This window comes from Cololabis saira, chromosome 4, assembly GCF_033807715.1.
Source record: "Cololabis saira isolate AMF1-May2022 chromosome 4, fColSai1.1, whole genome shotgun sequence".
Taxonomy (NCBI): Eukaryota; Metazoa; Chordata; class Actinopteri; order Beloniformes; family Belonidae; genus Cololabis; species Cololabis saira.
In genome coordinates this window covers 37184560-37207004 of record NC_084590.1, presented here as the reverse complement: position 1 = coordinate 37207004, position 22445 = coordinate 37184560, and the positions used below count along the sequence as shown (strand labels likewise).

Sequence of the window (22445 nt, the reverse complement as noted above, 5' to 3'; positions counted from 1 at the left end):
GATGCATATGTTTCTGGAGTCTAGAGCTAATGACAGATGAATGGAGGATGACAAATTTAGAGAAAAAAATGAATCTAGAGCGAATGTGACGGCGCTGGGGAGAAAACGTCCTTTCATGTTGGAAAACAGTCGTTAAATTTTGCACATGAAAAAGTTCCCCACCACAAAGAAAGGCAGCCCATCCAGAGTAACCTCTGGGGCGTGAAACATCAATGGATCAGGTGCAGGCCAGCCGTTTTTGCTGAAGGTGGGACGCGAAGAGGCATCACAGCTACTTCAAAGAAACATTGGCAAAACAGAGGAGAAAAAAAAAAAAGAGTACTTATAGCAGTTGACATCAATCAATAGCGGTTGAGGAAATGGATTCTCATTCTGGTGGCCAAAAGCAGAGCTGGAGGGGAATCTTTATTCTGAGCCTTCACCAGAGTGCGATGGCCATTCAGAGCCTGAATTACATTTAAGAGTAGCCTGCAATGTGAACAACCTCTGCATCCCTCAGGGATGAAAGCCAGCTGTCAGGCCACTGTGGCAACGGAGTACTTCACCGCTGAGGACAGTCTCTGTTTGCCAACAGCAAATAACCGCCTCTGGACCATTTAGTACCATCTCTTTTCCTTTTTCTGCAAACAGAAGCAGTCCGCCACTGAGATGACACGAGCTCTTCTCAGTGGCCGCTGCCCCGCCAGATCAAACACAGCGCTGTATATGGAAGGAGCCCAAAGCCAACACAGTAAAGAACTCTGCACTAACCACAGTACACGAACACTACATACTGCCAGGCCAACATCCAGGAATTCCAAGTCCCTTCAGTTTTGGCTCATTTGTTATCCTGGCATATGCTCGTCATGGAAAAGCGTTCAGTGTCATGAAATCAAGATTGTGGCTTTGTGTTTCAGTACAACGGGACAATTGTTACTCCTTGTACGGATTCCAATTAGCATTTCACTGACCCAATTTTATTTTCACTAGTAAAATAAATTATTCAATTTTGCTGTTATACAACATTAACATTAATGCTTAAGAGTTTAAAGGAATGTTTTCACTATTTTTTTTTCCCTTTTATTTGCTGGTTTGGGCCATTTCTGTCATTTTATTTAGCAAATTTATGCGACTTCATTCTTGACACCTCAGAAAATGTGATAAATCTGTCAAATTCAAAGCTTTGTTCCACCAGGAACTTGCTGCAAAACGCTCCTGATTGTCTGTCTCTGGCCTGGAATGACTCCCACTTGATGCATAAAAAAAACCGGCAGTCCTGCAGCAAATATTAATAATCAGTGAAGCAACCTCCTCTTCCTGAAACTGAAAAAAGATAAATGAATTAACTAAATGTAAATCTACTCTGTCTAGCAGAAGTAATCGTTTTTATTAAAAGCTTGCATCAGATGCATTGTTAACTGAAACGGAAGATTTATTTCAGTTTTAATAGCAATCAAAGGGATACCGGCATGACAAGGAAAAGCTTTAAGTTTAAAGCAAAGGGAAATTAAAATGATAAAAGTAAAATGGAGGAGAACAAGTCCTCTGTGTCAGGGTTGAGATGGAGTTTAGGTAAATATCTCTGCTGGCAAGTGTTCTCAATGCAGACACATGTAGCCGTAAACACAAATGTCACACAAACACGCACGCCGTCTCATTGACACGCACACATTCTATCGGAGCGCGCGCATAGCAAGAGAGCTGCCAGCTGTCGGAGATCTTAGAGAGAACACAACACCACCTGTCTCCTTATCTTCCCCTCACAAGCCAAGAGAGACTGGCTGTCCAACTGGAGCCTCCTCCTTTGCATCTCCCGTCCCATGCTTAATGGCAGCTTGTCCACAATTTTCTCTTTGACAGTTTATCCGCATCTTTGCTGTTCTCTCCTATCTCCCCTTCCGCATGTTTGATCTCAAAGCGCCAGATTTTTGTGCGGCCATTTTGAATCACATCAAGGCCTTTTTTCGTCGAGATTTAAATGTACCTGCAGGAGACGGAGCGCGATGAAGTCTGAGATGTGGGCTAAAGTTTTGGCAGATGTTTTTCTCTCGCCGTCGCCAGTTAGGAATTCGACCGTCAGGTCAGTGACAGCTCGTGTTTGTGATGGGGTGTGAGGTCAACATTACTCTGTCTCTGTGTTTACATAATGTCACTCCTTCACCTCCCTCCTCCTGTGCTGGTGTTTGGCTTTAGGTTAGTTAGGCATTTCGGCGCAGACAGATTGATAGAAGCCAGGCCGAAGAACGGGCAAAGTCCAATCACAGCCAAACCCGGTTTCTTCTGCTCTTTGTGAGAATAGAACTAAATATGAGATCCTGTAAGCAGAGGTGGACAGAGTACTCAACCCCAGTACTTGAGTAAGAGTACAAATACTACTGGTCAAAATTTACTCTATTACAAGTAAAAGTAGCTCAGTCAAAATATTACTCGAGTAAGAGTAGAAAAGTACTTGCTTTTAAAGTTACTTAAGTATCCAAAAGTAAATGCTTTTAAATTTACTTTAAGTAAAAGTAAGAGTAAGAGTAAATTTCTTATTTTCCACATCAGTAAATTACTATATTTTTTCTAAATTAATTTAAGGATCTTTTAACTCTTGTTTCTGAGAATTAACTCTTTGAAACCAGCTTTAGGGAAGAAGAAAAAAGAGCAGACGTGAAAGTAACGAGTACTTTTCAGCCTTCCTAGAAATTTACTCGAGTAAAAGTGAAAATATTTGTCTTGGAAATGTATTCAAGTAAGAGTAATAAGTACCAAAGAAATATAATACTCAAGTAAAGTACAAATCCTCTGGATATGTACTTAAGTACAGTACTCAAGTAAATTTACTCCGTTACTGTCCACCACTGCCTGTAACAGGCCTGAAAGTAATGTTGATGCGATACAGATTTTGGTTCTCAAAGACATCATAATCAGACGTAGTGAGTGAAGGGGAAGTTAAAGTAAATACGGCTACAGTTAGGGTAGAAAAATGAACGGCAGCTTTAAACATAGCTGTTGAAATAAGGGAGCAGCCTCGCCATTTGTTCTGCTACCTCAAAGGGTCAAATAAAAGTAAAATGTTCAGTTCCCAGGTAACCAGATGTGGGGAGGGGAGTGTATGTGAGGACAGTGGTAATGGGCCAGAGTTCCTCAAAGAAACACATGCACGGCCCTCCTGCTCATACTGTAAACACACCGCGAAGGGCTTTCACTTCAGCACAGAAGAAAATTGTGCAGCAAACGAGCGATGGTCCAGCCAGCTGCCTGAGCGTTAGTGTTTGAGTCATGAAAGCCAGACCGATGTTGCTCAGACGACAGCAGATGGAGGTCACCACTGGTAGGACATTTAGAATTAACCCGAGGGCTTAGCATGAATTAAACTGGCTCCCTCGTCAGGGAGCCTGCATCCCTCAGGACCGGGGCCAGAGCAGGACTGAGAGCATCAGCCTGACAGGGACCAGACTGCAGCTGAGGAAAGGTTACACCAAATCAGCCAGGTCCCGTCTGTCTTTAGAGTAGTTACTCCAATTCTTCGAAGGCTGTATGCGAATTTACATGGCAGTGGTGAACCTTGGGTAATGCGATTAAATCTGGGAAACATGCACAGATGATTAACTTATTCTCTTCCCCGCCTATGCCCTTCCATGTTGCTTCTTGCATCTCTGTCAGGCAATCAATAAGCTATTACAGCTCTAAACAGTGGGCTAAATTAACTTAGGGCCCCACCTGCAGAGTCGGCACTCTCAACTAATCCCATTTAAAAGGGAGAAACGCGGCTGGACGCAAAAGGCCAGGTCCTGAGATTATCATCACGCTTATTGGCAAGATCTTCACGGAGAAAGTTAAATTGATTCTGAAGTCCACGTGTAAAGAACATAAATTATTATTTGACAAACAGGCTGTAGTAGAGTTAAGAAGTCATCCAGTGTCTCTTGGGAATAAGTGTTCCTCGAACGAGATGGGAATATTGTGAGACAAGTGTTGAAAAGTGGAATTAGTGAATGTCAGACTTGAGGAAGACCTCTGGGAAGAAGACTGGCTCCATCTCACCTCGTCACCACGGGGCTCTCTGAGCGACCTGCCAGGTAGCAGCCGTCAGCCTAGGGCTGGGCGATATATCGAGATTTTAATATATATCGATATATTTTCAAACGCGATATGGTACGAGACAATATCGTTTATATCGATTTAAAAAAAATTTGATATAGCTTATTTTGTGACAAATTGACTTGAATGTTTTATTTGAGATTTGCACAAATGTTTTGTTATTTGCACAACTGTCAACCTCAGTGGAAAAGTCTGCCTGTTACTGTCTACATTGTATTAATTGCACAGTGTATTTTAATTTAATTGTTATGCAGGAAAGGGATATTTGTTTTATTTTATTCAAGAAGCATTTTTATTCTATATATGCAGGCAGTTTATTTTTATTTCATTTGTTTTATACATTTTGATATTGTGCAGACCTCTGTTAACAAAGGTACCTGTGTGACATTTGGCACGAGGCTTTGTATTAAAACTGACTGTTTTTTTAAGGGTTTGCCTCAGAAGAAAATGAAGCTAACAGAGATGCTATGCTATAATGCTTTGGGGGAAACCCCAATTAAGGCACAGAAAAAATATCGATATATATCGAGTATCGCCATTTAGCTAGAAAATATCGAGATATGACTTTTGGTCCATATCGCCCAGACCTAAGCCCAACAGAGCAACGGTGCCAATGACATTAGAATATGATACCAGCGTAAGAAGGGAGGAGAGATGAAGAGGTGTGGGAGGGAGAATAAACACACACACACACACACACACACACACACACACACACACACACACACACACACACACACACACACACACACACCAACCACACACCCCCAAGCGTAACAACGGCACTACGGCCATACAATACCGGGCCTCACTGAGTCAGATGTCAGCTATTTCAAACCTACCCACAGCAACACTGGCTACTGTTTGAATTTTGAATGGGTGCTCTCAACTTTTCTCCTTTTATACATGACGTCCCCCTGTCTGTCTTTTATCCGACTCTTTGCCAGTATATGGTTACATGGGGATCCTTTTGTGCTCTTGCCACACCCTGTTTAGAAAGGTCACACAGGCACAAAGAAGAGGTGAGGGTGTTTCTGCTCCATTCACTGCTCTGTCAGGCTCCTCTTCTCCGTATGCTCCTAATTAGACTATTGTATATTTTGACATACCCTCCACAGACGATGTGCACCGCACATGAAGTTCAACTCGAGATGCGTAAACAACATTCTCTCAGTTTTCTTTATCATTAGTCAACAATGAGCGCTAATGAGATTGGACCTTTGACTTGCAACATGACCTAACATGCTGAATATCTGGGACTTGGAAAGGAAATGTTTGCATTAAAGACGGCTCAGACAGCCAGACCCAGTGACACGCCATGATCACCGGCAACAGTTTCAGTTCGATTTCTGGATGCCTGTCACAAGACAAGGGGAAAAATCATTTTCTCACAATTAATGATATGATTATCCTCCACAATAAGCAAGGTCAATTTGATGCCATCGGAATGCCATCGTGCATTCCCTGTTCGCATGTGTCACTGACTGATGGCAAGGCTGCGACTATCCACAATCAGCAACAGGAAAACTCTCTCATTTGTAGTTTGATAGCGTGGGGGAGATCATTATGAGTGTTTGGATGAGTGTTTACCTCATCAGCCCCTTGCTCTCCGTAGCGCGCTACAGCTAATATCATTTCAGATGGGTTCTTTCCCCTCATTTCACCACCTCTTCCTCTCATTTTTTTTTGCAGAGATATTAGAAATATGTGCCTTTGGTCTTGACACTCTTTGTTCAGTAAATCACAAGAGACACGGTGAGTGAAGCAAAAGATTGGGGTAAATAGAGTCAGACAAGAAGAAGTGATAGCATGTTGGAAGGTAAAATGCCCAACATAATGGAATTGCAAGCGTTGGCACAGATGTTTCCTGTGTCATCAGTTCATTGAAGATGAGCAGAAAAACTCCGTCTGCTGCAACACATTGCAACCTTTCAAAACTCCAAACAGTCTTACCTGCAAATGATATCCCATCACATACGTGCACCATATTCTCGTATCCAAAGATTGACAGCCCTGCTGTCAATGTCACTTACATATCCAAAATGAATGTGACTGTTAAAGGGACAAATGCATTTGTTAAATGGACTGCATTTATAAAACACTTATCAGGTCCTATGGACCATTAGTTGCACTTTGCGCTACTGACTACAGCGCCTCACAGACACCTTCATATTGCACCTTTTCTATGACGTACAAGGCGAAAAAGCACTGGGTAGAAAAAGAAACAAAACACTTTGTAGAGTCTGTCTATGGTTAAAGACACAAGTGTGATTTCCACATTTCTTCACAGCAAATGACAAAATCAATCTTTTATGTAAACTCTTGATTCTTACTCAAGGACATCATGAGAGCTGGATGAACTTTGAACCACCAAGTCATCCTCTGACAGTTAGAGTAGCTGAAAAAGTATTAATAGGTGGCGATTTGGCGGTATATCAACTGAAAAGGCAGGCCTAAGTAAAATCCACGACTCTGCCCCTTGAGTGCACTTTTCTAACTTTGCTGAAAACCGACTGCAAACCCTTCAAGTTGTACTTCTCAAACCCCTTAATCCTCTGCAACGCCATCGTCTCGGATCGAGGGGCATGATAGAAGGTTTCAAAGTTAGGGCTTAACTAAGTTTAATAACCGGAGCGTGTCCGCCGAGCCGAGCAGCTCATCATATGACCAGATACCAGAAGTCTTTGCAGACACGTAAACACACATACATGCAGCCTCTTTGACCGCAGGATGGGCTATGACCAAGAGGAGATTACACATCACAACCAGAGTAATACTTAGGTTTCTGCAGAAGAAACTGAGATTAGAGTCGGCGGTGGCTCTCACAAGTACTGACACACAGCTTACCACACGTGGCACGGAGCCAGGGTGCAACTCAAGCGAACAGGGACATTTTGATTAAAAACGAAATAGATAAATAAATAAACTCATTAAAAGACACATGGGAACAACACACAGCAATGTACACTAATAGCATAGCGAGATTTTAAGAGGAGGGAAGTGAAGTACTCTGCTATCAGTACTCCCCCTGAGTGGTTGCACAGACCCACTGGACTTAAGAGCTTGCGTACTATATCTTATCTACTCTAGACTAGCACTTCATAACATTAATATCATACTTCACTGTCTTGGGACACAGCACCCGTCCTACCCAAGCTCCGTTGCTGCAGTGTAGCCAGAGGTAGGGATTACACAAAGATGAACAAGCAGTAACTGAGGCAACCAAAAAAAGAAAGTTCAGGGATTTGTCTGGATACACAGCCACAAACAGCGTTGTGCAATCACTCCACATTTTCAAAGACATCCCAAGAAAATCTGGGCATTCTCTGGGAATCTCTTCAGATAAACAAAGCGAAGAGGTCAAAGTGGACTTCTCCTTAACGGAGACGAGCCATTTCCTACACGGCTGCGAACCGAGAGAAGCGGATGTTTCAGGAAAACAGCTGTCTGTCGCACATCTTATGAGTGCCATTTTCCGTTTCTCGGTAATGTAAACAGATTGTTAAACGATCATCATAAAGGCCCTAGATATTTATGTGAGGATTTCAGAAGTACTTCATTCATTATTCTAAAGATTTGAGTTGAATGTTTTATGGCCCGATTTCACCTCTTATACTATTTTTGTCTCGTCATCATCATCCCCCCATTTCCTCAAGGAAAGAAATAGAGGGATGATGAAAGGGGTTTGGATTATGGAAATCTTGTCTGCCCATTTTTCCAGGCGCAGTACGCTGCCAGACACAGACGGAGGAATGATTGACGTATGCCTTTACTGACATCTGTACAGCTGCCCCTTCAGCTTATGCACTGTATTTCTGACACAACCCCTCGACTAGACGTCCCTCAATCGAGCAAGGTACAGACAATGAAAGCTTGTTGGAATCAAACACGAACACAGTCACAGGAAGTCTTGCCTTTCCCATCTAAGCCTTCATTGCTATGTAAACCAGTGCATTGGTACGAGTTTGTATCCGTGCCGGGTGTGTGTTGTCTTTAGGCTCGATGCCAGTGTTTGCTGTGAAACAGCACAAAGCCCTGAACAATCTGTGAAAGGCTGCCCTGCTTCTCTGCGCTGACTCTTATCTGCTGCTCCCCTTCACTTTCCCATGGTGAGTGTGTGCAGCTCTTGGCCTACCATCCTGCCTGCGGTATTAGTTTTGGTGGGGAGGGTTGTGTGTGTGGGCGAGGTCTTTCATGTCTGTGCAAACCAAGCTCTGAAACTCAGTCTGACGTTTGACAAATGACGGAAGGAGACGCGAGCATCTTTCTCCCCTTTTACTCGCAGGCAAACTGTCACTGCAGGGAGGGACAACAACATTTCAGGTCAATTATGTCAGTCAACACCTGCCGAGATACAACATGAGTATGTTTAGTCAACATGGTCAAACTTTATAAACTACATACAGAGCTCAACAATCAGAGGCACCTCACATTCTTTACACTGTTAACCTGGTTTTGTATTACAGAAATTATCCTCTCAAAGTGGCATTTTGACATTGACTGGTGACTAAAAATGAATTCTCCAGGTTTGATTACGTGGATTGCATTGATTTAGGCAAACGGCCTGAAGCGATGAATGCGCTAAGTTCAGCAGACCACATGTAACATGCATGAAAACAAAATGTTAAACAGAAGTCTAATTGAAATGCAAGTGTTAGTCATATCTCCCCTGCAAGGCTCTGACAGTTCTGTGCTGTAGGGAGTGAAATCAGACACCGTTTACAATCTACTGCAATCCTTACCTAACAATTTTGGACTAAAAGAGCCCTGAGCATCAACACGCTTGGAAATTCAGCGCCAAAACTAGCTAAAACCTAAAACTCAATTGGCCAAATTAGCACAAAGGAACTAGTTTTACGTCCAATATAATAACTTGCAAAACATTTGACACTAGTATGAAACACAGCCTTTTCGCAGCAAGACGAGCTTGGCATTGACGACATCACTGGGCTTTGAGGCTGTGGAAGAGCTCTGCATTCCAATGTGAAACAGATTGGAGAGGAGGCCTGGGAGCGTCTGCGGTGTGGAGCCCACGCCTCAGCTGCATGTTGACTCATGACGTGGACCCTGGCTGTGCCGTTTGCACCAATTTGTTTCAAACCTCGCAAAGACAAATAACCGCCACGGCGCTGTAACACACACTGCTTCTCGTCCGCTGGCAGGCTGCCAGCGCTCTCAGTCCCGCTTCTGCTGGGGTTTAGCAGTCATGATTTCTTTTAATCAGCCTTTGCTTTCGCTCTTTTTTTCTCCCCATTTCTTTCTTCTTTGCAGTCTTTTTCTACCTTCGACACTAACGAATTCTAGTCTGGATATGGTGCCACAATAAACCAGAAGTAAGAGACAGATTCCAACAGTTTTGCTGCTTGTGTAATAATTTAATGAAAGGCAAAGATTGTGAGCAATTAATAATTACTCATGAGCATGTTATCCATCAAACTTCACATATCAAGAGAGAGATTTCACTTGGGAGGAGTTGGGCTGAGGGGATCAACAAAAACAACATCGACTCCGATCTCGGTGCAATGAGCCCGGCAAGTCGTCAAATCAGTGGGAGGTTGCAATACTCCCTGTGGACCGGCGCAAGCCAGCCAACTGTTTCCTACGCAGCAGATGACTCAAAATCTGTTAGGATGGAGCCCACCGCCTCTAACGCTCCTGTCACCCTGACCCCCCCACCCAACTAAGCAGAGAGTCAGAGAGGCCAACTGTCTGTCCATGGTGACAGAGATTTCACAGCAGCATCCAGATCAATGAGATGCTGAGATAAACTTGGCTGAAGAGAGTCTTAAGCCACGGACCAAATTCACGTAAACATCCCTTTGCGTCTGTTGTTTGTGGCTGTAGAGAGTAAACTGTGTGTCTGGAGGGAGGCATCTGCGTGTGGATGCGATGGCCTGCAGCCAACCTTGTGCGGTCAGCGCTGTGCAGTCAGCCGGGCCACTAGACAGCAAGCCCCGAGGTTATCTCCAGCTCAAGTGGAGCAGTGTGCCATCCATTACCTCACTTTGCTATCTGCGCATCCAGGAAAAGGGAAACAAGCTATTCATAGAGCCTCTTGGGGCCTCACGAAGAGCACTGGGTAAAGGAATCTACTGTGACACATCTCGGAGGACACATCACAGAGCACATAACCTATTGTGCTTAAGTGTATGCCAATAACTCTCGCAAGGAGGGCAGTTGTATTTATTTCTTACCGAAGAGTAGAGCTGGGCGATATATCGAGATTAGAATATATATCGATATATTTTCAAACGCGATATGGTACGAGACAATATCGTTTATATCGATTTAATTTATTTATTTTTTTTTACATTTTTTTTTTATGATTTTGATATAGCTTATTTTGTGACAAATTGAGTTGAATGTTTTATTTGAGATTTGCACAAATGTTTTGTTATTTGCACAACTGTCAACCTCAGTGGAAAAGTCTGCATGTTACTGTCTACATTGTATTAATTGCACAGTGTATTTTAATTTAATTGTTATGCAGGAAAGGGATATTTGTTTTATTTGATTCAAGAAGCATTTTTATTCTATATATGCAGGCAGTCTATTTTTATTTCATTTGTTTTATACATTTTGATATTGTGCAGACCTCTGTTAATAAAGGTACCTGTGTGACATTTGGCACGAGGCTTTGTATTAAAACTGACTGTTTTTTTAAGGGTTTGCCTCAGAAAAAATGAAGCTAACGGAGATGCTATGCTATAATGCTTTGGGGGAAACCCCAATTATGTCACAGAAGAAATATCAATATATATCGAGTATCGCCATTCAGCTAGAAAATATCGAGATATGACTTTTGGTCCATATCGCCCAGCCCTACCGAAGAGCATATTGTGCTCATATATACACATGACCAATTAATATTAATAGATAAAAGCTGCCCTATATTCAATATTAGTGGGACTGATTTTACAAAAGCAGAAAAGATTTTGAGATTTAAAAAAAAAAAACACTTAAAAAAATGATTTATTTCTCTAGAACTGACTCATCAGTACCCAACATGTTAAGTTGTCTTCATTTAAAAAGAATAAATGCATCTTTTCTGTTTTTTTTTTCTAAATTGGCCTTTTCACACTTTGAACCATACTCGCTTCGTGCAAACACTTGATTGGCATCACAGTTTAGCCCTCGAAACTTAATTCCTAAGTGTTTCCTGCACTTGCTGGCAACAGTTTCTATGCACTATTAGTCTTTGTTCTTCTACATTTCATCAAAGAGGAAGTCCATTATTTAACGCTGACATCTCTAATTCAAGGAAAACAATAACATAATAGGAAAAGAATCCAAGCGTAAGCTTGTCTGAATGCACAAGGCAAACAGGACCGGCGGTACGCGCAACGGTGTAGGCTTTGGCTGAGCGATAGAAAGACTGTGGGCTGTACTGTACATGTGGTTAATGATAAACCAAACAAACTGGGTTAGCGCTACTCTCGCTGGCAAAACAGGACTTGTTGAAACTCGGATTATGTTAACAATCGCCACTGAGTAAGAGGAACTGTAAAAGTCAGAGTCTTTAATAACATCTCCAAAAAGTTGTGATTTCAGCTTTTAAGGTGAAGACATTGAAGGGGAAGAATGAGGGAAAGTAAACAATGAAATCTGTGACTTCCTACTTCGGAATTCCGTTGGAAATTGAAATCCTGGTTATTCCCCTGACTTATGGCGGAGGAAACACTTTACAGTGTGCAGCTCAGAATAGTCTCAGTAGGAATCAGATTTATGGCTTGTAGTGTATTTATTCTGAATTTAAATGTAGTGCAAAGAAATTTAGGGTGTCTGTGTTTTGTCTTATTTCCTCCCCTTCTTTTTGTTTTTTGTTTTTCTTCTCCCCCTTTTTTTTTTTCAACTGCAAGGTTCGATCCTGGTTGTTCAGACTACATAATTATATGTAGTTAAGCAGAGCTACAGAGCTACAGAGAAGGGTGAATGAGAGACATGATCTGAGCAAGGAGAGAGAGCTGTGGCACACGGTGGCTTGTCATTACTGGTCTGTTTGAACCGTATACAGAATAAGCAGCCCAAACCTGAGACTAAACCAGTGGTACTCTTTATTCTGGTTCTCTTGTGTCTTACCGAGGGTAAAAAAAAGAGTAAATTTAGGATTAAGATTCATGTAAATATGCAAAGAGGCTAAACTTGCATTCCTGCTGAAGTGTGGACAACAGTGATGTTCATGTTGCCGCGCCTGATTGGGAACATCGTTACCAGCTTTCTCTGCTGAAATCCTGCACGTCAAACTCTCTGATCATCTGACGCTTGCTGATGGTAAAGATGGAAAATATTTCAGAAGCGCAATCCCAGCGGAGGAGTCCTGTCACATCCTAGAGCCGAGATTGCACTAATACCGCGCTGTCAAAGAGCCAGCAGCATCCAGCCAGTCCAGCAACCCCTCACACTCCAGTCATTCACACCCATACACACTCACCCACGCAAACACACACACACACACCACTCTTTCTTTCCCCATCTTGATTAGATTACAGTCAGCGGGCTGGTGACAGCCGCTGGACATGCATGAGGAGCGGCTGATATCTGAGCCGTCCTCTTCAGCCCTCAGTTACAGCCAGCCAAGAGAGCAAAAGAGATAATATATCTCAAGAGCTGACCTCACAAACGAAAGCTGCCTCTTAAGAATCATGGGAACAAATTTGTTAACACGGGACTCGACTCGCAAAAAATAGCTTAAGGATTTTGAAAGATTATTTAATGTTTTAAAAACAGTACACTGCTTATGTGGTTAAATCCAATTCAAATCACAACTCGTCTGTCCCTGCCTAAGTGTATCAGAGAGAAAAAAAGCGATCCTTGATACTTCAGTGAAATGGGTGGGAGAGCGCTACACTGAAAGATGACTAAACACAGATGCAATGATTGCATTCCTTTTCACATTAAACCCCATACCTATCTCTGACAAAACGCAGTAGCAGTGCCAAAACAGAAGGGCTTTGTTCCTATTGTAGCTCCTGACCACCTACTAAGGGTCCTTTGGAGAAGCACTCACCCTAGAATGATCAGACTACTTCTCCCCCAAGGCTCCACAGGCCTGCAGAGACCGCTGGGCCAAACACATCCTGCCCATCTCCTGAGAGATTATCTGACTCAATGAACACATTGACTGCAGAAAACACTGAAAGAAACCGGAGCCTGCTATTCACCTAAATCTGAACCCGAAACTCTTCATTCACACTCACAGCAGAAACGGGAAAGAAATAAGGAGGCATGCTGCACTTACGGGCTACTTCCAGCGAGGCATTGTGGCTCACTGCCTCTCCCAGGTAGTTGCGAGCGACACAGACGTAGGATCCTTCATCGGGTTTGCTCCGCCGTCCGTGGACAATGCGGAGGAAGAAGAGGGAGCCGCTGGGTAGCAGCATACGCTGAGAGCGGGGATTGTCCTTGTCCGTTTCCACCCGTTCTCCATCCTTGTACCACTCCACAGTCGGGGTTGGCCGCCCTTCCGCTTTGCAGTTGAGAGTGGCGGGCTCCCCTTTGGAAACTATCAGGTCCGATGGGTGCTCTACAATCCTGGGTGGGGTGTCCTCTTGGCGCAGACGAGATCCTGAGAGGAAATTACAAAAGGGAAAGGTTCAAACTCTGTGGATTTCTACCGCTTGAACAGTTTCTGCAGTCCTTATTTTACAGTTATTCAGGTTTATTATTGTGGACTTCATGTTGTTGACCAGAGGGGGAATCCAAGGCCACTATATTTTCTCAGCAAACAAATAACTGCTTCAGAATCACTTTAATAGACAGGGTCATTATTCTACTGAAACAGTGCCTATATAGAGCACCCTTGTGTACTCCATGGCCCTCGGCTCCAGGTATATAAGGATAAACTTACACAAATGCAAAAATAAGGTTTCCATTACACTTTTGTAATAAACTGGACTATTGACATGTCTGAAAAACCACTTCAGTAAAACTTGTTGATCACCAGAGCCCCCTGTACTGGGGGCTCGTGTGATTGGAGAGCAGGAGCCTGAGAACAGACTGGTGAGTAAAAGGGTGTAAAAAGGTTTTTGCAACATTTCTTTCGAATTCCAAGTAGGGATGGGCGGTATGGACTAAAAAATGTATCACGATTATTTCTGGCATTTATCCTGATCACGATAAAAATGACGATAAAAAAAATACCAATTCAACTGCACCTTTTTAACTATGAATCTATCTCACTCTCAGATCCGCCATGTTTGTCATCAATGGGAATTTATCTATCTTTCTTTCTTTCTTTCCTTCCTTCCTTCTTTTTTCCCTTCCTTCCTCCTTTCCTCCTGCTCTTTCCTTCCTTCTTCCCTTCCTCTTTTCTCCCTTCCTTCCTCCTTTCCTTGTTTTCTCCCTTCCTTCTCCCCTTTCTTTCCTTCCTTCCTTCCTTCCTTCCTTCCTTCCTTCCTTCCTTCCTTCCTTCCTTCCTTCCTTCCTTCCTTCCTTCCTTCCTTCCTTCCTTCCTTCCTTCCTTCCTTCCTTCCTTCCTTCCTTCCTTCCTTCCTTCCTTCTTTTTTCCCCTTCCTTCCTTCTTTCCTCCTGCTCTCTCCTTCCTTCTTCCCTTCCTCTTTTCTCCCTTCCTTCCTCCTTTCCTTGTTTTCTCCCTTCCTTCTCCCCTTTCCTTCCTTCCTTCCTTCCTTCCTTCCTTCCTTGCTTCCTTCCTTCCTTCCTTCTTTTTTCCCCTTCCTTCCTTCCTTCCTTCCTTCCTTCCTTCCTTCCTTCCTTCCTTCCTTCCTTCCTTCCTTCCTTCCTTCCTTCCTTCCTTCCTTCCTTCCAAAAATCAGCTTTACACAAAAACATCATCAACGTCGTTTTTACCGCGACATGACAAATTCTTATCGTGAGGAATTCTTTTGACGGTATATTGTGAACGGTAAAATATCACCCATTCCTAATTCCAAGCAATACAGGTTTTTCTTTGCATGATTTAGGTTTTGCACGATTCCAGTGCTAACAGAAACTCTCTATATATGTCTGTCTACCTTCCAATCTTCATGCATTTGCCCCACCTAAGAAGCCGGTAGTGTAAAGTTGTAGAAGATGGGGATGGCTTGGAGAGGAGAGTCTGACCCCTCCCCTTAAAACCAGCTGCTACGAAGAGAGCTGTAAAGACACATTCTAACAAAAGGGACCTGCCATTCAATGTCCCTGTCGTATTTTGACCAAAGCCTGTCACACGCATTTCATTAAGTCCTCAGGAAATGATGCCCAATGCTTAAAATGAACGGGCAAAAAAAAACGCGTCTCCTTAAACACGCCACATTTACTAAGACAAAAAAAATGTTAAGCTCCAGAATGTAATTCTATTGATGACACAAATAGTAAAGACCAAATAAACTTCCAGTCTGTGAACAAAGCCATGATTTAATTAGAGCTGCTTGAGTAGTATTTATCAGTGCTGCTGCTCTGTCATTGCCATTTCTCACATGAAAGAGTAGAAAAAGAGGGTGAGGCAGGAAAAAGCACAAACAAGAATGACACGCCTTTGAAGGTAAAAGGAAATTAAGTGATAAAAGATAAGATACAGGTCCAGCTCATAGCAGGCTGACAAAAAATGTAATGAGGGAGGAGACGATACCACTGAAGCGGCCAAAGCAGTGTCAGTAGCAGAGCCAGAGGGGTTAACGCTCCGGTGCTATCTCTGGTCATTATGATCACTCTCTGACCAGTCAACTGTGGCTATCAAAGCCGCTTTACATGCAAATTAGCTTCCTGTTGTTAATTCCAGAAGGGTGGGACTTGGTAGCCGTGAATGCCCTGCCTACATAGTGTGTATGTGTTTGTCAGAAAAACGAGACAAAGAGCTCTTCCCTCCTCACCTCAACCCCCCCTCCCCCCTCCCCAGTTGAGGCCTTTGGAGCCCATTCAGCACCAATTAAAGAGAGCCTGTCTAATTGGAGGCATAGGCCCACAATTAATTTAGCCAGCATCCCATGAACTTGCCACACTGCCTCATTTGTGTGCCATCCGCCCATCCCCCGTTTCCCTTGAAAACGGTTGCTGAGGAGGCATCTTCCTCTGGTTGCCACAAATTTTAGGTAAAGTCAGCATAATTAGTGACAGCTCCGTGGAGAGATTAATCACTGCGGCGCAAATGTGAGAGTGGTCAGTGAAACGTAATGAATCCAGCATCTCAGCGAAGGAGATCATGATCACTACTCTTTTAAAGTTATACCTGAACTAAGGATAATGAAAGGCTGGAGTTGTGTGGATTTACACAAAGTTATGTGCTGGATGGCATCATTAGAAATAAAACCCACTGTCATCAATTGTTCCATCAAAGGTGTGACTTTGGATCCGCATCTTCTTACTAAAATGCTAGTTTTCCAACAATGTTCACAAGTTCTTAATTGGGATATTCTTTTTTTTAAAGTTTGGTCCAAACATATTTGACACATTATTGTCAATTAAGCAGTTTCCTAAAGCATCAACGTAGCATAATATGCTGATTCTCAGGTTTATCTTGACGGCATTCACAAATGTAGGTTCATTATTAACACTTTGTATGTAGAAAATCCCAAGAGACCCAACTGCATGCTGCGCATGTGTCTTCTAAAATAACCATGTGGCTGTAATGAGAGACTGAAGTAGGCTTGGCCACTTGTTAACATCAAGACAGCTCCTCTAAACTCATTTCATCTATAAGCAACAAACCTTGATAAACTCAGCCTCAAGAGGCTTAAAGCTTTGGAGAGGAATCTCCCACAAGCAAACACTTGGTAACACTTTACACTGCCATTTATTTTAAGATCATAGCTGGGAATAATTAAGTGAAATACTTTGCTTAAGCTCTCCGATTTTTTGCACTCAAAAACTTGCCAGTGACAGCGCTTCAGTTTGGAGGAAAATATAGCAAAGCAAATCTTATTATTGTGTTACATTGTGACACAATAATAATATTAAGTCTTGCACACAAAATCTTGTAATTCTGTGTTTTGGTGTTACAACTTAATCCTCAGGGGGCTACAAAAGAAATATGAAGCATCTCCGAGAGACAGTGAAAAACTGAGAATTAGGGATTAACATATCAAGCCTTTGCTGGGATGAACTGGTCCACTATCTGGCACTGAGTAAGGGCTACGTAAAACACACATCCATTAGAACAGTCTGAAGCACAACTAAGCTAATTAACTTCCATTTGCAAATTTGATTCATCACAGTCTTTTGAACCCAGAGACCTTACACTAATAGGCCCAGCCCTTCGGCCAGGTAGAGCTGAGTTAAACCCAACGAGCACATGCAGGCCCATTACCGCCGCAGCAACTGCAGCACCACCGCCGCCCTTCACCAGACAAGGCGAGCTAATATGTTTTATTAAAGAGGGCTTTGAAGAGCTCTGCTACTATCTGCTCTGCCCGTTCCTTTCCTGATTTAGACAGCTTCTCTGTAATTTGAAATGGTCTGAAGTTTGGGGTTTTATAGAGGAATCATTAACTATTTAGATGTGGCCCGTTGGGCCATTGGATAGCTGGGTAGTGGGCAGCGCTGTGTTTGATCAGAAACTATTCACAGTAGATGATTACACTGGACCTGCATGTTTATTATGCAGATTAAGAAAACAATATACAGTATGTTACAGTGTCCTGTTACACAGAACCCATTAAGAATAAGCTGGTACATAAATATTCAGCAGGTCATGTAGAAGTCTAATTAGAGTTCCTAGGAGAGAATGTGGATGCAAGCATGTATCATTTACAAAATACCAATACCCTTTTATGCATGAGATGCGTGCATGTGTGCATAGACTTTGTGCTGCTGCTCCCCACAAACCCGCTGAGTGACCCCCTCACTTCAGCTCCATTACCCCTCACCGGGGGAAAAAAGACAAGAGGCGCTGGTTAGGATTGTTCTGTCACAGAACAAACACTCTCACGCTGCGCTCCACAGGTGCAGGCTTCCAGAAGACGACTGGTGGACTGACTTCACTGCTGCTTCCCCTCTGAACGCACAGGAGACCAAATCGGAGACAGAAACAGCCAAGCAGTGCAGTCGAGCAGTGCGCCTACCTCACAAACAAACCTAGATCTTCATCGTCTCTTTCTCACTTCACTTGAGTGTTCTGCACCCCCCCCTTTCTTTTTTTTTCAAAGCACAACCCATCCTTTTCTCTGCTGCTTTCAAACACCCTCCCCCTTTCAACCCCCCCACCGCTGCTTCCAGAATGTGAGATGAGCTAATGCAATACACAGCCTCACCAAAGGGAAGCTGGGACTTCTACTGCAAGAATCTGATCGATTGGTGCCTGAGGCGAGTTTCTCCTTCTCCCTTTAACTTGCTGGAGAGCTTCTGTGTTTCTTTTTCTCATTTACTCATATACACACACTCACTCACAACTTTCACAAAGATAAAACTATGCTTAAGGGAGCCCTTCCTTGCTGTGGAGGTAATTAAAAACGAAAAGAAGAGAAAGAAAAAAACTATTCTGAGACTTTTCACACTTCTAAAAGCTATGTCAGTAATGAACAACAAAGCCTAAAGGCAACCAGGAAGACAATGCGAGCCTCAGCCTCATCCTTGCAAGCAACACGAAGGTCCAGACCTAGAATCTGACCTATATATCCCGCATCCATACAAAGATTCATGAGGCCCTCCAGGCATTGGCTCGCTACAAAATTCAGACTTGCATACCCCGCAGAATTTGAAAAACATGGCATGATGATGAGATTTGATGATGGGAGGCTGATGTCATTCTGCTGGCCAGGAGATCAGGAGCCACACTTTGTATAGGTTAGCAGCTTCTTATCGACCGATCTGTGTCCCGGGGCTAAACTTGATTTTTATCCTACGAACAAGTTCCTGTTCCTGTTGTGAATGTATTCCACAAGATAAGCATGCTTCCTTAATCAGATAAAAAAAAAAACAATATGGATGACAGGACGACGGTTAGAATCATACAAATGATGCACTGTAGTGTGAGATAAGAAATTGGTTTATTGTGTATTACAATTACTTAAAGCGGGTTTAAATGTTATTGATAGCATTTAATTTATTGCTAACACATTAATCAATAAAAAAGGCAACAAACTCTACAAATTGATGGCTTTGTGGCACTAAAGTGCTTGCTTTCTGGGACTTCACAATCGATCAAACTCCTCTGATTGAAGACAGGGAAGACAACCCTCCAGCATCCTTGACTTTGAGCAGCCTCGGGACAAGAAAAAGGCAAGGCTCTTTAAAATTGTGCCTGTAGCTATTTCAATGCCACTGACTTTTCTCCAATTACATCTATCAATAAATAACTGACATAAACATGAGAGAGACAGCAGACTGGGCTCAAACCAGTTACGTAGCTGGAATAATCAGTTCCGGACCAGTCATTTCCCTAACTTGGAAAGTAAATGTGCGCTTTTCTTACAGCTCTTTTCCTTAGCTACTATCTTGGCAGAGTGTGAGGAAGAGGAAGGAAGCAAGGCACATGCTCTTCACCTAAAAGAACTCCACGCGCGAGAATGACAGCAAAGCAATTTAGATCTGGTGTTGCCATGGTCCCCCGAGGATAATGTGTCTACTTCCTTGAATGATAAAACACCTTGACGATGCTGTGCTATTCACTATAATTCCTGCCGCAGAACAAAGGATCCCGACCGAGGATTTCATTTGATTCTACGCGTGAAACAGCAGTAAAGTTTAATTTCCCCCAATAAAGACGCTCAAGGTCACCGAATCTCATAAAGAAAGACACTAAAATTGACAGGTGTTGCAGGCGTCTGAGTCATATCGTTGCAGCTCAGATCAGATCTCGAGATAAAGGATGGGGAATATGGATCTTTGATAAGAGAGGCCAAGCACAGTAGGGCACTCCCTATCTACAGCCCCATTAATCTGCGATTAGGGGACTTAAGAGGGATTTATGGCAGAGATAAGAGCAGAGGGCGTGTCCCTTGGGGTAGCCAGGCGGGGACTGGAGCCATGCCTGCTCAGGACAGGGCCGGCCAATTTAATGACTGAACGCAAACAAAAAGGCACCCTTTCAGTGTTGAATTAGAGGAGATAACGGAGAGAGAGGGCAGAGATAAGACTGAGGGACGGAAACAGGGAGAAAAAGGCGAGGTACTGTAGTCCTGATGATCAGATGACATTAACAGGAAAGTGAAACCGAATCTCATTTCAACCCCACAATCCCACCCTGGAATGTGCTGCATGAATGGCCCCAGCGGTTACATCAGATCCAACCTGTTTTTATTGTTACACAAGGCTATCGCTTACACTCCTAAGAGGCAGGATTAGAGCCCTGTGTGTGAAGGTGGGGTGATGGAGGGGGGATGATGGATATCTTTATGGCTCCTAACTCTCCTCAGCTCTGTCTCCACTTACCAAACAGAATAGAGTCTGGTAACTTTGCTTGCACTACACCAGTGCTGGAGAAGAGATATCACCTAACGAGAAATTGCACCTCTCTGTCAAGATCATTTTTTCGAAAGTCAAACAAACCTGCAGCTTGTAACAAGTGAGTTCGTCCAAACTGCTATATCTCGACATTACATATTTTCCGCTCTTGCTAGGGGGGCTGGAGCCTGTCCCAGCTGCAATCGTGAGATATCTTAATGATATCTGAGTGAAATATAGTTTCTGCAAAGCTCAATACAAACACAACACAAAATATCATCACATGCACCAGTGGATAAAAGTAAGACATGCAACTTCATGTGCCAAAAGTTTTTCTAGTTTTCCAGTTGCATGAACAGGGTCTAGTAAACTTTTGATGATATCTGCCACGAGTTCATTATCACCACCGCTGCCTTTGATCATCTTGCTGCTCACTGCCACCAACAATAAAGAGCTGAAAGATCCGCTGATAATAGCAAAGGTGGCTGTCTTCCCCTTGTCTAAGTCCAAAGGTTACTAATATAAGCTCAGAGGCTCTGGAGTATCACACAGGTGGCACATCGAGACGTGGGATCAGGGGAGAGTTCAAATCCTGGTGCACCAGCCCCACTTCCTGGCTGGGAAACACATCCTTGGCTGTCTGCAGGCAACACGGGCCAAACTGGGAGACGGACAGCACTGCGGAGTGTTTTCCTCTGGGAGGCTGGAGCCCATCCTGTGCTGAGGCTCCCACCTGAATCTAAAACAATAGGAGCAGCATTTCTACTTCTGCTTCAGGCTTTTCTTATACGGACCTCACACATTTGAACACGGCATGATTTCAAGAATGATAAAGGGATAGTGCAACTCATGGAAGCTCTCAGAGGAAAAGAAGTCGCTTACATACTGGTGTTCTGTAACATATACGTGAAACTGAGCCACCAATTGTACTCCATTGGCCTTTACATACTGGCCTAAGGAAGAGAGAAGATTGACTTGACGTTGTGTGCATGTCACGTTCATTGGATTCGTGGTCAAAAAGTTATTTAAAAATTATAGTGGAGGAGATGAGGCTGTCCATTTTATTCATATTATAAGAGTGTAATGTCCTTTTAACTGAGTGCGTGCAAGTGTGCATGTGCATGAGAGGCGCATAGATGAAGGAGTGACAGTTGGTGTGCGGCCAGATGTCCTTTGCATGCGACAAATCGCCTGCATCGCATGCATCTCATTCATTTTCTATGAAACACGACCATTGCCTGTAAAAGGACTCTTGGGAAGGCAGGGAAACTGGGTAGCGCATCAAACGGTTGAGGGTGGCTCATACTGCCGTGTTGATATTCTTAAATGCTGTTGAAAAAGCGTTCTGTTCAGAGTTTTCGGCCGAGCCGGTGGATTTCCCATCCCGGTACCGGAACACGGGGTTCACCCAGTGGCTCCAGCCGTTTCCTCCACAGGTAAAACAGCGAAAGAGCAGCAATCCTCTTCTGCTTGCTCATCATCCTCTAAATCTGAACCAGGTAGCTACATTTTATACCCCAGTTGTCAAAAAAAAAAAAAATCCAATTGAGAATATTGGTAATTGACCACAGTATTGTACACGTAACATATCGCAAACTATTTCACATATTTCAATGAGATTAAAAGTTTATTTTTCTCTGACCATCTGGTTGTTTTTTGTTGCATTGATTCATTACATAAAAATAAAGTTAAACCAAGATGTGGCTGAAATATTAAAGTGCACGCTTCAGGGCAACCAAATGGGGCGAGCGATACGACTGCGCGCGAAGACGCTTGCGTGCAGTGGACATCAGACATCAGAGGTCAGCACACATGCAACGTGATCAGAAAGTTGTTGAATTCTCACGCTTCTCACTGGGTCAGTGTTGCCAGGTGTATGATAATGATCATATTTGAAAGCAGCTCTTTCATACAGGTACCGAGACAGGCAGAAGGGGGAAACATTTTCTTTAAAGGGGTGTATAGGATGAAGAAAATAAAGTAAAATTTTATGTACTTGAAAGCATATTTGGGTCTCTGAAGTGGCTAAAGTCTCAAAAACCTTTACTTGACAACCTTGTCACATC

At 43.2% G+C, this 22445-nt stretch overlaps 1 protein-coding gene across 6 annotated transcripts in view; it reads right to left on the bottom strand.

Moving 5' to 3' along the window:
* The window catches only part of robo1 (roundabout, axon guidance receptor, homolog 1 (Drosophila)), a 229927-nt gene that overhangs the window by 112398 nt on the left and 95084 nt on the right, over nucleotides 1-22445 (bottom strand). For all 6 annotated transcript variants that reach the window (XM_061719659.1, XM_061719662.1, XM_061719658.1 and 3 more), the window contains one exon: nucleotides 13304-13630. In XM_061719659.1, the coding sequence (XP_061575643.1) occupies nucleotides 13304-13630 (327 nt within the window). The remainder of the gene's footprint in view (nucleotides 1-13303; nucleotides 13631-22445) is intronic.